This window comes from Adelges cooleyi, unplaced genomic scaffold (genome assembly GCF_023614345.1).
Source record: "Adelges cooleyi isolate 19-005CV unplaced genomic scaffold, UGA_ACOO_1.1 ACOO_flye_CR_arks_rails_tigmint_CR_PRNA_10, whole genome shotgun sequence".
Taxonomy (NCBI): Eukaryota; Metazoa; Arthropoda; class Insecta; order Hemiptera; family Adelgidae; genus Adelges; species Adelges cooleyi.
Window position 1 is genome coordinate 104,233 of NW_026095752.1, and position 17,474 is coordinate 121,706.

The window sequence follows — 17,474 nt, forward strand, 5'->3', positions numbered from 1 at the left end:
TATCCGGTTCTGCTGTTTTTTAGAAACATGAACAATCTATTGTTTTACAAATAACATTGCCTTTTGCGTCATACTTTAATACATCTGTTTTCATATAGGAATAATATTTGCTTAATAATGTACATTATATCAATTTAAATTTTGTTCGACTCATTATGGCTTACAAAACAATTAATTTTTAAGGATTTAAAAAAAAAACTGATCCTACTTAAACTATGGGAAAATTAAGGGACATGATAAATTTCTAATAGGAAAAACTAAATAAATAATTGACCCAAGTTCCAACTAAATGTTAAATTTGTATTAAGTAAATATGTTCAATAACATTGGTCCTACATAAACGTCGAGATTATAAAAGAACACGATAAATTTCTAGTTTAATCCCTGTGTTAACCAAATTTTAGTTGGACCAAGTATAAGTCAGTACAACAAGACGTGTATTATACATTTATGTATTTAGTTTTAATAATTACTGTGAATTTATGATACACCTTATATCATTGTATACATTACAATTTTACATTTAACACTCGACATATAATACTCAATTTATCAATACATAGATTATGTTTGTATCCTTCTGTAAAACAATGTTAACAGATGTTAGTAGAATAACTGGCTTCAGTAAAACAAACATGAAAGTTGTTATAAATACCCAAAACTAACAAATGTTCAGTGCTGTTTCTGATTTTTATTTTTCAAGTTGTTTCTTAGTAATTCAGGTATTTCAGAGTAGCTAAACGAAAAAATGATTTGGAAAATTATAATTTTGTTGTTGTGTTTTAACGTTTTAGTGAATACTTCTTCTTCTCCTTCTGCCTCTTCTTCTGGATGTTTACCACTCGGTCCTTGTGTAAACATTTTGAACGCGGTAAATATAATCGAGTAATGTCGTTTAGTTATTTTTTTTTTTTTAGTAGGTATAAAAATTAATTTAGGTTTTTCAAAATTGCACAAAATGTTTTGCACTCATAGAATAAAAAATTTAAGTAATCATACTATACATATTTTCTCAACAAATGTCAAATTTAATAAAATGTTGTGTATAAATCTTCTTTATTGGATATCTTTTTTTTTTTAAATCGATACCTAGTACTTTTTATGTTGATTTCGGAACTGCATAAAGAAATGACTGCGCGTACTACCTATAGTGAGTTTACATGATAATTTATATTATGTCGTCTCGCATTCCCCCGCCTGTCGTATAAGTTTTTTTTCTACCTATTTAATTTTAAACTTGGTTGTCACCTCCCCGACCGCGCTGTGCCCTATTTTTTCCTAACGATTTTACAAACTCAAAATAGAGAAGAGAAAAAATATATGTGTTACATAGATCAAATTATCAAAAAACTAAAAATGCTACACCTACATCGTAGGTACAGTTTTAGGAGAAGTTTCAGGAATTAAGATGTAAAAAATAGGCTGAAGGTAATTTTAGAATAGGGCTATTACATATTATGCAAATTTCTTAAAAATTCGTATTCAAACTATTGATTTATCAGGGAAAAACAATAAAAGTAGAAAAGTGCACATTAACTTTTATTTATTCTCATATTTTTTAAAATTTTAGTTATTATACCACTTTTAGTTGTAATAATTCTTTTACATCTCTGTCCCAACCCCACGGTTTTGGCTTATTTTTTGTTACATACGAACGAGTACAGCCATATGGAAAATAATGTAACTGTTTTTTTTTTGTTTTTAAGTACATAATACAAATTAGTAGGTTTACATTAATACATTTTAATCTAACGCTGAATCACGTTTCAATGATATGCCTACATTTATTTTTTTTAACTTGATACATAACTACTTAACTTTATTAAACGTTTAATTGCAAAACTATACGTTAATTATTGTTATGATACATTAACTTTGTTATGGATAAGTATGTATTTATCAAGTTCGTAGCGTCAAGAGATCATGCAGACTGTAAAATATGTTTTATTCGTCTACAATTGGTCAGTATTTGTTATTCAAATGAATTACAGTTTAATTTTTTTTTAGATCGCAATAAATAAACCACCGAAATTAAAATATTCACGTACTGAAGATTGGATAGCTTCACTAAAAATTCAGGAGATTACAGATTGGACTAATTTGATAATGGAACCTACTGAAGAACAAATAGTAATTTTTGTATAAAATACATTATTTGAAAACATGTTAAACCGTTTTTATTTTTTAAGAAAAAAACAAAGAAAAGATTAGAAAGCAGTGGATGTCCAAGTGGAGCTTCGGGTGTTATTTCTATGAACAGTCAATTTTGTAACTGGCCTAATCATATAAAAAATACACGTCAAGATAATTATGACATAAATGCTTTAAAAAACTTGACATGTAGACGTATTCCAGAAAAACCAATATTATACGTGGGCAATTCTGATAACCGTTCGGTGGCTATCCCAGGAATTGTATTCACTTTCGCAAGCCTTGAACCATATGTGGAACCTGCTTCCACCAGTAGGCCCACCATAGAATAATTTCAATATTCAAAAGTCCATTAATTTTAAAATATATAAACTGATGTAAAAAAATCTAAACATTTTAAAGAATATTTAAATTTTAGTTCATTTATATAAGAAAGAATATTTATATTCGGTTTGTAAACCGAATTTATTTACATACCTATTACATAAATTATACTACACTTATCTAAAACTTGTAATTGTCTTTGCTAACCGAATTAAATAAAATTAGTGTATTATATTGATTGACATTGATTTAATAAAGCTATACCATTTCTTCCTCTATTTTATTTTATTCATCTGTTAAATATAAAAAATAAGCAAATAAATATTGTGATTTATTTGCTGTCATCGTTGTGATATCAAAAAGGACATGTCAAAAATAATATTTATTTACATAAACCCTATACTAATTGGTAGAAAGTGGTTTACTTAATGGCATGTGGTAGAAGTCTGAGATAAGTAATGACAGATGTTTCATGTTAAACACAAATATAAAAAAAAAAATCACTTTTAAATAAACGCTTCGAACAATTAAACTGTGAATAATTAAGATCACATTATATCACAATAACGTGAAAAAAAAATTTTTAATTTCTTATAAAACCCTATGAGATATAGAGTGGTTCATTTTAAAGAATCACCCTGTATGCCTTGTCACAATTGGATGACCAATTCATTGCGTAATAGAGAATAATATAATGGTTTTAATATGTGTGCTACTAATTTACGTAAGTTAATAAGGCCAAAAAAGACTTAAGCATTATATTATTTTCTGATACAGAGGCATTTACGATTGCGTTAGTAAGTTTTGATATCGTGTGTAAGCCATTTTCATCTATTCTAAGCAGTAAGTTTTATTTTTGTGTCCTTATATTTTTTGACATTATAACAGGTTGCATAAAAATTATTTTTCAACGATTTTCTGACGTGAGGTTCGGAATACTAAAATATTTAACAATTTGAAATATTTTTTTCGAAAAATTTAGAATATTCGATTTATTGACCATTTATTTTACATAAAGCAGAAAATGTTTTTTGCTAGCGAAATATTTTATCCGGCTCTGCTGTTTTTTAGAAACATGAACAATCTTATTTATTATTTTACAAGTAAAATTGCCTTTTGCGTCATACTTTAATACATCTGTTTTTATATAGGAATAACATTTGTTTAATAATGTACATTATATCAATTTAAATTTTGTTCGACTCATAATGGTTACAAAACAATTAATTGTGAGGGTTTTAAAAATAACTGATCATACTTAAACTTTGGGAAAATTTAGGGACAAGATAAATTTCTAGTAGGAAAAACTAAATAAATAATTGGCGCAAGTTCCAACTAAATGTTAAATTTGTATTCATTATTTTAACAAGTAATTTTTTGTACCCCTAGAATAACCAAACTTTTAATTCGACCAAATTTTTATAAAGTCAGTTTTATTAGGTCAGTTCAACAAGAAATGTTTTATACCCTTATATTGACCATAGTCTTGGTTGGACCTACTTTGTATATTTGGAAGATTTACTTATTTACTTAAATTTTTAGGTATCACAAGGTACATCTTGTGCTCATTATATTTTGTTATTTGCACGGGTTTCCTTATAAGAAACTTTTTCACTATTGATTTTCTAAATTGTGGCTCTGTATACTATTATTTTAACATTTTAATTTATTTTGTTCGAAAAATATCAGGAATATTTAAAATATTGGACAATTATTTTATACAAAGCAAACAAGAATTATTTTTTGCTAGCTAAATATCTTATCCGGCTTTGCTGTTTTTTAGAAACGTCAACAATCTATTGTTTTACAAATAACATTGCCTTTTGCGTCATACTTTAATACATCTGTTTTTATATAGGAATAACATTAGATAAATAATGTACATTATATCAATTTAAATTTTGTTCGACTCATTATGGTTTACAAAACAATTAAATGTAATGGTTTTAAAAATAATTGATCATACTTTAAAATTTAGGGACATGATAAATTTCTAGTTGGCAAAACTAAATAAATTATTAGCCCAAGTTCCAACTAAATGTTAAATTTGTATTCATTATTTCAACGAGTAGTTTTTTGTACCCCTTGAATAAACAAATTTTTAGTTCGACTAAGTTTTAATTAAGTCAGTTCAACAAGAAATATTTTATATTCTTACATTGGCCATGTTCTTAGTTGGAAAAACATTTTATAATTGGAAAATTTACTTATTTATTTAAATTAAAAGGTATCACAAGGTACATCTTGTGCCATTATACTTTGTTATTTGCACGGGTTTCCTTATAAGAAACTTATTCACTATTGATTTTTTGACTTGAGGCTTTGTAGAACATTATTTTAACATTTTAATTTATTTTGTTCGAAAAATATCAGGAATATTAAAAATATTAGACAATTATTTTATACAAAGCAAACAAGAATTGTTTTTTAGAAACATGAACAATCTTTTATTTTACAAATAACATTGCCTTTTGCGTCATACTTCTATACATCTGTTTTTATATAGGAATAACATTTGTTAAATAATGTACATTATATCAATTTAAATTTTGTTCGACTAATAATGGTTTACAAAACAATTAATTGCAAGGGTTTTAAAAATAATTGATCATACTTAAACTTTGGGAAAATTTAGGGACAAGATAAATTTCTAGTAGGAAAAACTAAATAAATAATTGGCGCAAATTCCAACTAAATGTTAAATTTGTATTCATTATTTTAACAAGTAATTTTTTGTACCCCTAGAATAACCAAATTTTTAATTCGACCAAATTTTTATAAAGTCAGTTTTATTAGGTCAGTTCAACAAGAAATGTTTTATACCCTTATATTGACCATAGTCTTGGTTGGACCTACTTTGTATATTTGGAAGATTTACTTATTTACTTAAATTTTTAGGTATCACAAGGTACATCTTGTGCTCATTATATTTTGTTATTTGCACGGGTTTCCTTATAAGAAACTTTTTCACTATTGATTTTCTAAATTGTGGCTCTGTATAATACTATTTTAACATTTTAATTTATTTTGTTCGAAAAATATCAGGAATATTTAAAATATTGGACAATTATTTTATACAAAGCACACAAGAATTATTTTTTGCTAGCTAAATATTTTATCCGGCTTTGCTGTTTTTTAAAAACATCAACAATCTATTGTTTTACAAATAACATTGCCTTTTGCGTCATACTTTAATACATCTGTTTTTATATAGGAATAACATTTGTTAAATAATGTACATTATATCAATTTAAAATTTGTTCGATTCATTATAGTTTACAAAACAATTAAAAGTAAATGCATTTAAAACATTGATCCTACTTAAACTTTGGGATAATATAAGGACAAGATAAATTTCTAGTTGGAAAAACTAAATAAATAATTGGCGCAAGTTCCAACTAAATGTTAAATTTGTATTCATTATTTCAACGGGTAGTTTTTTGTACCCCTAGAAGAACCAAACTTTTAATTCGACCAAATTTTTATTAAGTCAGTTCAACAAGAAATGTTTTATACCCTTAATACACATAAAATTACACTAGATCAGGGTTCTGAATGGATAAGATATGACGTCCAAATTTAGGCCCCATATCAGAACAAACTATCATTATCTCCTATAGGTAATAATAATGATAAAACTTACATAGGATTAAATATACCAGTCAGCAATACTACTAAACAGAAGAATCCCACCTATGAGGAAAAAAAACCGATTCAGCGATTCTCTCAAATTTTCCTGATAATTTTTCGAAGCAAAAAAATCAACATGTTAAAATATTATTACACAGAGCCTCAAGTCAGAAGATCATTGATGAATAAGATTCTTATAAAGAAACCCGTTCAAATAACCTAATAAATTGGGCACAAGATGTATATTGTGATAACTATTAATTAAAGTAAATAAGCAAATCTTCTAATTATACAAAGTTGGTCCAACTAAAACTATGATTAATTTAAGGGGACAAAATATTTAAATTATATGAAATATATTTTATGTTAAACATAACCAGCATATTTATTAATGATAAACACTATTTTTTTTTTTGAAATAATTGTAGCTCTTAGTTTTCCTTTTTAAAAACATTTACAATTAATTAGTTTGTAAAATATTATTTTAATATCAGTAATATATTTTAAAATATAGGACAATTGTTTTATACAACTCTAACCAAAACTATTTATTGCTATCGAAATATTTTATACGGTTCACATGTTTTTTAGCCTTATGAGTCATACTTGAAGAAAATTGTTTCTAAATAGTTTTAATAACACTCTTTAAATAATGTATATTAAATCCATTTAAATGTTATCCGCCATACTGGTACTCAGTATAAGTTTCTTTGGAAGATGTACTAGTTTACTTAAATTTATAGGTATCATAATATACATCTTGTGCCCAATATATTAGGTTATTTGAACGGGTTTCCTTATAAGAAACTTATTCACTATTGATTTTCTAAATAGAGCCTCTGTATAATAACATTTTAACATTTTGATTTATTTTGTTCGAAAAATATCAAGAATATTTAAAATATTGGACAATTATTTTATACAAAGCAAAAAAGAATTGTTTTTTGCTAGCGAAATATTTTATCCGGTTCTGCTGTTTTTTAGAAACATGAACAATCTATTATTTAACAAATAACATTGCCTTTTGCGTCATACTTTAATACATCTGTTTTTATATAGGAATAACATTAGATAAATAATGTACATTATATCAATTTAAATTTTGTTCGACTCATTATGGTTTACAAAACAATTAATTGTAAGGGTTTTAAAAATAATTGATCATACTTTAAAATTTAGGGACATGATAAATTTCTAGTAGGAAAAACTAAATAAATAATTGGCCCAAGTTCCAACTAAATGTTAAATTTGTATTAAGTAAATATGTTCAATAACATTGGTCCTACATAAACTTCGAGATTATATAAGAACACGATAAATTTCTAGTTGAAAGATCTAAATAATGAATTGACCCAAGCCCCAACCAAATTTTAACAGGAAAATGTTGTTATTTAATAATTTTAACTAAAAATTCATTTTACTCCTTAAATCCCTGTAATAACCAAATTTTAGTTGGACCAAGTATTTATAAGTCAGTACAACAAGACGTGTATTATACATTTATGTATTTATTTTTAATAATTACTGTGAATTTATGATACACCTTATATCATTGTATACATTACAATTTTACTTTTTACACTCGACATATAATACTCATTTTATCAATATATAGATTATGTTTGTATCCTTCTGTAAAACAATGTTAACAGATGTTAGTGGAATAACTGGCTTCAGTAAAACAAACATGAAAGTTGTTATAAATACCCAAAACTAACAAATGTTCAGTGCTGTTTCTGATTTTTATTTTTCAAGTTGTTTCTTAGTAATTTAGGTATTTCAGAGTAGCTAAACGAAAAAATGATTTGGAAAATTATAATTTTGTTGTTGTGTTTTACCGTTTTAGTGAATGCTTCTTCTTCTTGTTCTGCCTCTTGTTCTGGATGTATACCAACAAAATGTCTTAAAAAGGTAAATATAATCGAGTAATGTATTTTAATTATTATTTTTACCTTCTCAAAAAAATTATTAATAATTTATGTTTTTTCTTAACTCCACAAAATGTTTTGCACTATTAGAATAAAAAATTAAAGTAATCGTACTATACTTGTTTTCTCAACAAGTTTCAAATTTAATACAATTTTGGGTGTAAATATACTTTATTGGATACCTATTTTTTAAATCGATACCTAGTACTTTTCATACTGATTTCGGGAATGCGAAAATGAATGATTGCGCGTACTACCGATAGTGAGTTTACATGATAATTTATACTACTATAAGAAATTTAAGTAATTTCATACTATACAAATTATCTCAAACCTTTTTAAATGTAATAACATTTTAGGTGTAAATCTACTTCATTTCTTACTGATTTCGGGACTGCAAAAATGAAGAATTGCGTGTACTACCTATTGTGAGGCTAACCTAACCTAACGGCCCATCGTATAGGTTTTTTTTTCTACCTAATTTAATATTCTATACTCATAACAATATGTAAGTTTAATATGATAACTCCACATAGCTGGTGAAATCAATAATAACACTCTTTTGGAATTTCTCAAAACAATTTGATGAACGTTGTGACTCATCGATAGCCATTTTTTAATTAATTAATTTTAAAGTCATTCTAGTTTAAAATTTAAGATGGCCGGGGTAGGGATGCAGTTAAGTAGATAATTAATAAAGATAAAAAAATAGAGAAGAGAAAAAATAATTTGGGTTAAATAGATTAAATTATAAAAAGCTACACCTACATCGTAGGTAACGTTTTAGGAGAAGTTTCGAAAAGTATTAAATGTTTAATAGCAAATATCATATGGTGTCATTATTTTTAGACCGATAAACCGAAATCATCTAAATTCATTGAAAACACGGTAAGAAATAGTTAATCGTTTTTTTTTTCTAATACTATTATTAACTTTACAAGAAAGAGTAGAAACTATTTTTTTTTGTTCAAAAAAGATTTTAAAAAATATTGAAAATACTCATTGTAATAAATTATAATGGATATTTTATATATAAATTGAAGAACCAAAAAACTAACATAAACCCTTTCTCTTAGAGGCGATAAAAACTATTTTTATTTCTCTCTTCTAGGTGAAGTTTCAGGGCTTAATATCTAAAAAATAGACTGAAAGTAATTTTAGAATAGAGCTATTACATAATATTATGCAAATTTCTCAAAAATTCGTATTTAAACTATTCATTTATTAAGGATAAGAGCACATTAATTTGAAATTATTTTAATAGTTCTTAAAAATTTTAAGTTATTATAACACTTTTAGTTATAATAATATAATATTATTGTATAATATTTAAATTCTGTAATGAATAAGTACTTACCAAGTTAAGACATCAAGACATCATGCAGGCTGTAAAATATTTTTTATCCGTCTACACTTAGTCAGTATTTGTTATTCAAATAAATTACAGTATAATTTTTTTTAGACCACAAACTTGATGCAACCGACATTACAATTTTCAAAAATTGAAGAATGGATAGAGTCACTAGAAGTAAAGACCGTTAAATCGTGGAGTACTTTGGCAACTGCATCTAATAAAACTCAACTAGTAATTTTTGTATAAAATACAATATTCAAAAATATGTTTAACCGTTTTTTTTTTCTAAAGGATATTGCAAGAACCGCATTGAATAATAGTAAATGTCCAACTGGTGTTGTGGATACTCTAATTTTGAACAGTAAAATACAAAACTGGCCTAAACATTTATTAAATAAAAATAAAGATGGTTATGATTTAGATAAGATTACAAAATTTAAATGTAGATGTATTCCAGGGGCACCAGTAGTATACGTTGCCCGTTCTGATAACGAATTGGTGCCTCCGATAGGACTTCTACTCATTTTGGATAACCTTGAATTCGAGTAACCTGATTCAAATCGGCCAATCAGAATTTAATTTCAATATTCAAAAGTCCATTAATTTTAAAATATATAAACTGATGTAAAAAAATCTAAACATATTAAAGAATATTTAAATTTTAGTTCATTTATAAATGATTTTGTCAACCTAATTTGTTTACATACCTATTACATAAATTATACTACACTTATCTAAAACTTTTAATTGTCTTTGCTAACCGAATTAAATAAAATGAATGTATTATATTGATTGACATTGATTTAATAAAGCTATACCATTTCTTCCTCTATTTTATTTTATTCTTCTATTTTATAATACTCTTCAGTATTTAGAATGTTCTAAATTACTTGTTTTTTATAACAGGGAGATTTATTTCACTCGCTGTTGAGTTCACAAAATGTATATGTCAAAAATAATATTTATTTACATAAAGTATAAACCCTATACTATTTTGTAAAAAGCGGTTTACTTATTGACATGTGCTAGAAGTCTGAGATATGTGATGACGGATGTTTTTTGTTAAATACAAATATTTAAAAAAATATGGGTAAAATAATCATATCAATTCTATTTGAATGAATGAAAAAAAACATGTTGATAGCAATAATATTGTGTTTAGAGGAATTATGTAAAACATATGTTTATACTTGCTACACTGCTTAAGTTTGAAAAGGTTTTCTCAAAGTTTTGACGATTTGCTGTTATTTTATACTCAATGTTGTGTCTATAAACTATCTTTATAGATGGGCCTCTGAAGATGAGTTCTGGATTGCTATATTCCTCCTTCCTTCGTTCAAAGTCTTAAACAGTTTCATTTTTAAGACTATAACACTAAATAATCTATTTTTATATTTTACATAGTTATTTAACTCAAACAACAAATAATATACTCATCCCGGAAAAACTTTGTTATACTCTGATATAACGAACATAAAATGAATAACAAAATAGTGTTTATTACAAAACGTTAAATTTTCCCTACAAACCTTAAAAATACAATTTTTAGTAATTATGTAATAAATACTTCATGAATTTAATATACAAATAAACTAGTATTGTTTGAATATTTTAGGTAAAAAGTAATTGTTTACATAGTGTATTTCATGTAACTATATGTGTATTGTCACTATATTTTCACTATGACAATTTTCCCCATTGTATCTACAATATTTTACTAATACGCTATAGCCTTCTTGTAAGCTTATGTTTCTCCCCCCCCCCCCATATTTGAGTTAAGAAATTTGATTATTAATTACCACTTCTTTTGTACTTGAATTTAATAAATCGAAGAGTGATCTAGTAGGGTGACCTAATAATAGCTGATCAGGCGATTCGTGTTTGGTCGGATAAGGAGTGTTTCGACACATAAGCAAACATTTATAGGTCTTTCGGAACAATCAGGATAGATATGCGACAAAACCGCGCCAAGTGCATACGAAGAAGGATCGACTATGAGTTTAATTAGTAATTTTTGTTCAATTTATGTGCAAAAATTTGTTTAATTGATTTAATGAATTTACATTTTTTTTTTATAATTTTAACGCCAGATTCAGCACACTCGTTTGAGGCTGGATGGAACGGTGCACCTATTAAATGTCCAATACCCAATTTTTTGCAATAAGTTTCAAATTCGATTCCGCAAATACTTTTGGGTCCGTCAGTAGTAATAGTATGTGGAAATTCGAAACCCGCAATTAATTCTAAATATTTTGTTAGTTGTATTGCGTCAACAAATATTAAAAATATTTCGTTTTTAAACGACCCTAAAAAATCGCATTGCACTCTAGTCCATTGCCTTTGAGGCCATTACTAAGAAGTGACAACAGCCTAAGGTGGGCTTGGAACGACATTTATGCATGCACTATAGTTACAAGCCATTGTTATCAATATCAGCGTCTATTGAAGGCTACCAAAAATACGATCATGCCAAACTTTTCATAATAGACGTCATGCGTGTATAAAAAGAATGGAGTTCAGTCAATGTAGATTCCCGAATTTCGTTTGGTATAATTACACAATAACCCCATAACAAGCAACCTTGTTCATTAGTAATTTCATTTTTCCGACTGCTGTATGATATTAATTCATTATCATCATTCCTCTCACGAATAACATTTATATGGATACAATGTACATTACTTGACAAATGTTATTCCTATATAGAAACAGTTTGAATAAAGTATGACGCAAAAGGCAATGTTATTTGTAAAATAACAGCACGTTCATGTTTCTAAAAAACACCAGAGCCGAATAAAACATTTCGGTAGCTAAAAACAAATTTGGTTAGCGTCGTACAAAATAATTGTCCAATATTTTAAATATTCCTGATATTTTTCGAACCAAACGAATCAACATTTTTATTTATTATTGTATAGAGATTTAATTCAGAAAATCATTGATGAATAAGTTATAATGTCAAAAAATGTATTAACACTGAATTAATACTCTACAGAAATACAAAATTGGCCCAACTAAAACTTTGGTTAATATAAGGGAACAAAATATTTCTAGTTGGAATACCCTAGTAAAATTTTAGTCTAACTAAAATTTGGTTATTGTAGGGATTAGGCGTACTGTAAATTTGTATTTGAAATATCTAAACAAAAAGTAGTTTCTGTTAACATTTAGTTGGGCCAATTATTTATTGAGTCCCTCCAACTATAAATTTTTACCCATAGTTTAAGTTGGCCTATCTATGTATTTTTTTTTTTTGTGTAAAAGGATGGTATACAAAAAATCAATAGTAAAAATATTTGAAATATATGTTTTAGTTGAACTTAAACAGATTATTCGATAAGGATAATACACTATTTTTTTTTTATAGTTGTAATTTTAAGCTTTCATTATTAAAAACATTTACAGTTACTTATTTAAAAACTTATATTGAATACCATTATGGCGTATAACATTTAAATTGATATAATGTACATTATTTAACGAGTGTTATTCCTATATAAAAACAGATGTATTAAATAATGACGCAAAAGGCTATGTTATTTGTTAAATAATAGATTGTTCATGTTTCTAAAAAACAGCAAAGCCGGATAAAATATTTAGCTAGCAAAAAACAATTCTTGTTTGCTTTGTATAAAATAAATGTCCAATATTTTAAATATTCCTGATATTTTTCGAACAAAATAAATTAAAATGTTACAATGTTATTACACAGAGCCTCAATTTAGAAAATTAATAGTGAATAAGTTTCTTATAAGGAAACTCGTGCAAATAACAAAACATAATGAGCACAAGTTGTACCTTGTGATACCTATAAATCGAAGTAAACAATTAAATTGTCCAAATATACAAAGTAGGTCCAACCAAGACTATAGTCAATATAATGGTATAAAACATTTCTTGTTGAACTGACTTAATAAAAACTTGGTCGAACTAAAAGTTTGGTCATTCTAGAGGTACAAAAAACTACTTGTTGAAATAATGAATACAAATTTAACATTTAGTTGGAACTTGGGCCAATAATTTATTTAGTTTTGCCAACTTGAAATTTATCATGTCCCTTAATTTTTCCAAAGTTTAAGTATGATCAGTTATTTTTAAAACCCTTACAATTAATTGATTTGTAACCCATAATGAGTCGAACAAAATTTAAATTGATATAATGTACATTATTTAACAAATGTTATTCCTTTATAAAAACAGATGTATTAAATAATAACGCAAAAGGCTATGTTATTTGTTAAATAATAGATTGTTCATGTTTCTAAAAAACAGCAAAGCCGGATAAGATATTTCGCTAGCAAAAAACAATTCTTGTTTGCTTTGTATAAAATAATTGTCCAATATTTTAAATATTCTTGATATTTTTCGAACCAAATAAATCAAAGTGTTACAATATTATTACACAGAGCCTCAAGTCAGAAAATCATTGATGAATAAGTTTCTTATAAAGATACCCGTTCAAATAACCTAATATATTGGGCACAAGATGTATATTGTGATAACTATTAATTTAAGTAAACTATTACATCTTCCAAAGAAACTTATATTGAATACCATTATGGCGGATAACATTTAAATGGATATAATGTACATTATTTAACGAGTGTTATTCGTAAAATAAATTAACGTTCATGATTCTAAAAAACATGTGAACTGAATAAAATATTTCGATAGTTCTTCCAGTAAGTTATGTTTTATGACATAATTGTAAGATAGTTTCTAAAATGAGTTTTTTATTTAAAGTGTGTTTAAACCCTTTTTTTAAAAAAAATTAATATGTAATAACAATATTTTGTAAAGTTGTTATAGTGTAATAGGTACTGAAAACAAAGAAAAATTGTGTATATGTAAACGGGTGAGTTGTAATAAATTATATTGAAAAACAAAATGTTTAAAATACAGTTATAGCATAATATACTACTTATTGTCCCGTGTTTGGAGTCGGTATCGGCAACACAATACACACCTCCGTTATCACACTTATCGATTCCATTCTCGAGATAACAGCCGTTATCACTCACCACAATACCCGTGTTGGTGACAAAGTTTAATTGATAACATGTGATAAGAGATAACTGATAACAGTCAACAGATTGGCGATTACATTCATATTATTTTAGTTATTAGAATTTATTTATTTAATTACTCAGTACTTAGTTCATTGAGATTTGGTTGAACTGCAGTGCAGTATCAAATGTAATTTCCATTCTCCGATTTCTGATCTTGTCTTGCCTTTGTTAAGTATTAAATGTTTTTAACACATTCCAAAAATCACCCGCTGAGTGTCGACTTAAATTCCTGAACTTAAAAACTGTTTACACTTAAGCTTATTTCAATATCGACCGTACGTCGGCTAGACTACCATTGCTGATCGATGCAATTCTTACACTTTTTATTAATTTTAATCAAGTTATCAACGTTAAACAATGGATGTCCTAAGTAACACATTGACAAAGGCCGAAAGCGTCCTATTCGTACAAAAGATTGTGAACTAAAAGGGTTACGTTCATACTATGACTTCAATATGGAACATGACCAAACATCGATACTTGCTGTGTTTAATTATATGGCTGTGCGTCTGGTTTCCGAGTAAATATTGTATTAACTGTCGATAAACGTATTGATCTATACATTTTGCTACTATTTGCTTGTTTCAGTATTGTATTTAAAAATATCCGACCGCCCTAATTTGGAAAAAAGGACAGTGCACGTTCCAAAGGTAATCCCTTCGCACAAGCCAAAACACGCGAATCGGATAAATTATAAAAAAATGACAAAGATTTGCAACGCTCCAGAGACGATCGCGACTGGCGTCGAAGGGACCATAGGTAAAATATTTAAGTCCTAGGACGCGTGTTATTGTTTGAAATCGATTTGGGACTCATTTAATATTACAGGCACGCCTAACAACAGTCTCACTTTGCAAGGGGTGTTGATATTGATACGGCACGGCGATCGAGGACCCTTGACACATGTTCGTAACATTGCGAGCGTCGACTGTGGCGTGACACTGCGTTCAGAGCATTTGGAGTACACAAAATTCCTACAAAATCTGTACTTCAATCAGTCTTTGCAATTTCTCGGCCCTTTTCACGGTTATCCGTTGTTCACGGCAAACAACTGTTCCATAAGTCAACTCACTCCGGTGGGTGTCTCGCAGATGATCAAACTGGGACAGGTTTTACGTACGCCTTATTCAACGTTGTTTAACATCTCAAATTCTGACGACATAATCGTGTACAGCACAAAATACCGTCGTACGTTCCAAAGCGCTCTGGCTTTTTTGTACTCAATTTTGCCCACAGCCGATCTGCTATCGAAAGTGACGTTTCGCGAGAGTGACAGCTACTCGTATTGCTTCGAACACTGCGCGTGCCAAAACGCTCAACGGCTGATGAAAAAAATCGGCCTGACCGCATCGAAACGTTTGAAGTCCCACAGGATCGTCGTGAAATTGCTCAAGCGCATGCACAACATAGTGTACACGTTGCCCAACAGCGTGCCGGTCGACCCGTACGTACTCAGGGACTCCGTTTTGACGTACGTTTGCCACGGCGCGCCACTGCCGTGCCATCGTCGCGACTGTTTGAAGTTGGGAGACGTACAAGACCTTCTAGGCTTCATCGATTGGGATCTCAAACAATACTCGAAGCACAGTTCGCTTCGTAAATTCGGACTGCTCAAATCGTACGGCTTCGCTCTGAACATAGCGATGAATTTGCTCAAAATGGTGTCCGAAAGCAAACCGAAACTGGTGTTGTACTCCGGACACGACTTGACTATTCAGCATCTGTTGTTGACGTTGGGCATTGCCAATCACGACACGATATCGCCAAATTACGCGTCCCGGCTGATTTTCGAAGTGTACAAAAACAACACGGCGGACACAACGTATCCGGGCAAGGACTATTTTTTCAGAGCCATTTTCAACGGCAAAGACGTCACGCGCTCCGTGTCGTTCTGCAACGATGACAAATCCCAGCAAAAGCGCTTGTGTCCGATCGAATCAGCCATTCGGTTTATACACGACGACTACTTTGGCGTTTTTAACGCTTCGAATTACAAACAAGCTTGCAACATGCAACTGCCTTAGAAAGGAGACGCGCTTAACAACGTATTAGGTTTTACAATTTTTATTTAGAAAAAAAAAAAAAGACTACTTTAAAAAATTGTTTTTTGATAACTATTTTTAAAAAAAAAAATACTTAGTCAAATTTATATTCCAATTTTTTTGTTATTTTTTTTATTATTGATTATATATTTTTCGTGTTATTCTTTCGATGTGATCTTCTAAACCAAAACGAGATTGATTGTCTGTTATTGGACAACATTTTATACAGTACTTACAAATATTATTTTCTAGTCATCTTTTTTTAAATTGTATTTATTTATACATAGTGATCTATTTGTACTTTTTTTTTTAGTAAAAAATATACCTAACAAATATTGTTTCATATAGTTTGTTTTACAAAATTTTGTATTAAATCTTTTAACGATCGTAACATATCGTTTACCAAAGTGACGTTTATCTACAACGATTTATAAGCAACATTTTCGAAACGTCAATTCTGCTGACGTAAAAATTGGTTTTTTTTACATTTAGAATAATTTTGTCGTAAATTTTTAATTGGCGTTTCAATTTTTTTTTTATTATAATGTAACAAATTTGAGTATAAACAATTTATTAAAAAAAGAAAAATCGCGTTTATCTAGTTTTAATATTACAATAATAATTAAATAATAAATAGTGTTATCAGTTTAACAATATAGACTATATTATATTTTAAAACTTACGGCACGTTAAATAATAATAATAAAAAATGTTTTCAGTTGTACAACAAAGTTATGCGTATTATTTAATTTTTATTCTGCACTAACTAGGCGTGGCCGTATTATAAATTTTGTATACAATTTATATAAAAAAAAAAAACGAATGTCAGACTTGATTGATTTAACGTAACACTACAAAATAGTAAATAAAAAATAAATTTCGGTAATTATAAATTAAATAATTTATCAAATTAAATATTGTCGTCAAGCCGACGTTTAATAAGAATAAAAAAAAAATAAGAGACGGAAATCAAATG

At 27.9% G+C, this 17,474-nt stretch overlaps 2 protein-coding genes across 2 annotated transcripts; both read left to right on the top strand.

The window, feature by feature from the left end:
- Positions 1-692: 692 nt before the first annotated feature.
- On the top strand, positions 693-2,674 carry LOC126837001 (E3 ubiquitin-protein ligase NRDP1-like). The gene is made up of 3 exons (XM_050570729.1): positions 693-871; positions 2,008-2,130; positions 2,190-2,674. The coding sequence occupies exons 1-3, from the start codon at positions 749-751 to the stop codon at positions 2,481-2,483; spliced, it is 540 nt and encodes a 179-aa protein (XP_050426686.1). The 5' UTR covers positions 693-748; the 3' UTR covers positions 2,484-2,674.
- Positions 2,675-14,483: 11,809 nt separating this feature from the next.
- LOC126836888 (2-phosphoxylose phosphatase 1) lies at positions 14,484-17,163 on the top strand. Its single transcript, XM_050570594.1, has 3 exons — positions 14,484-14,976; positions 15,045-15,215; positions 15,285-17,163. The coding sequence occupies exons 1-3, from the start codon at positions 14,901-14,903 to the stop codon at positions 16,478-16,480; spliced, it is 1,443 nt and encodes a 480-aa protein (XP_050426551.1). The 5' UTR covers positions 14,484-14,900; the 3' UTR covers positions 16,481-17,163.
- Positions 17,164-17,474: the final 311 nt, after the last annotated feature.

Bases quoted from the DNA above. Each gene is read 5' to 3' on its own strand.
- LOC126837001 (XM_050570729.1), top strand. From the start codon at position 749: ATGATTTGGAAAATTATAATTTTGTTGTTGTGTTTTAACGTTTTAGTG. The intron at 872-2,007 runs GTAAATATAATC...ATTTTTTTTTAG, and splicing joins GTGTAAACATTTTGAACGCG to ATCGCAATAAATAAACCACC. The intron at 2,131-2,189 runs GTAATTTTTGTA...TTATTTTTTAAG, and splicing joins AACCTACTGAAGAACAAATA to AAAAAAACAAAGAAAAGATT.
- LOC126836888 (XM_050570594.1), top strand. From the start codon at position 14,901: ATGACTTCAATATGGAACATGACCAAACATCGATACTTGCTGTGTTTA. The intron at 14,977-15,044 runs GTAAATATTGTA...TGCTTGTTTCAG, and splicing joins GCTGTGCGTCTGGTTTCCGA to TATTGTATTTAAAAATATCC. The intron at 15,216-15,284 runs GTAAAATATTTA...TTAATATTACAG, and splicing joins TGGCGTCGAAGGGACCATAG to GCACGCCTAACAACAGTCTC.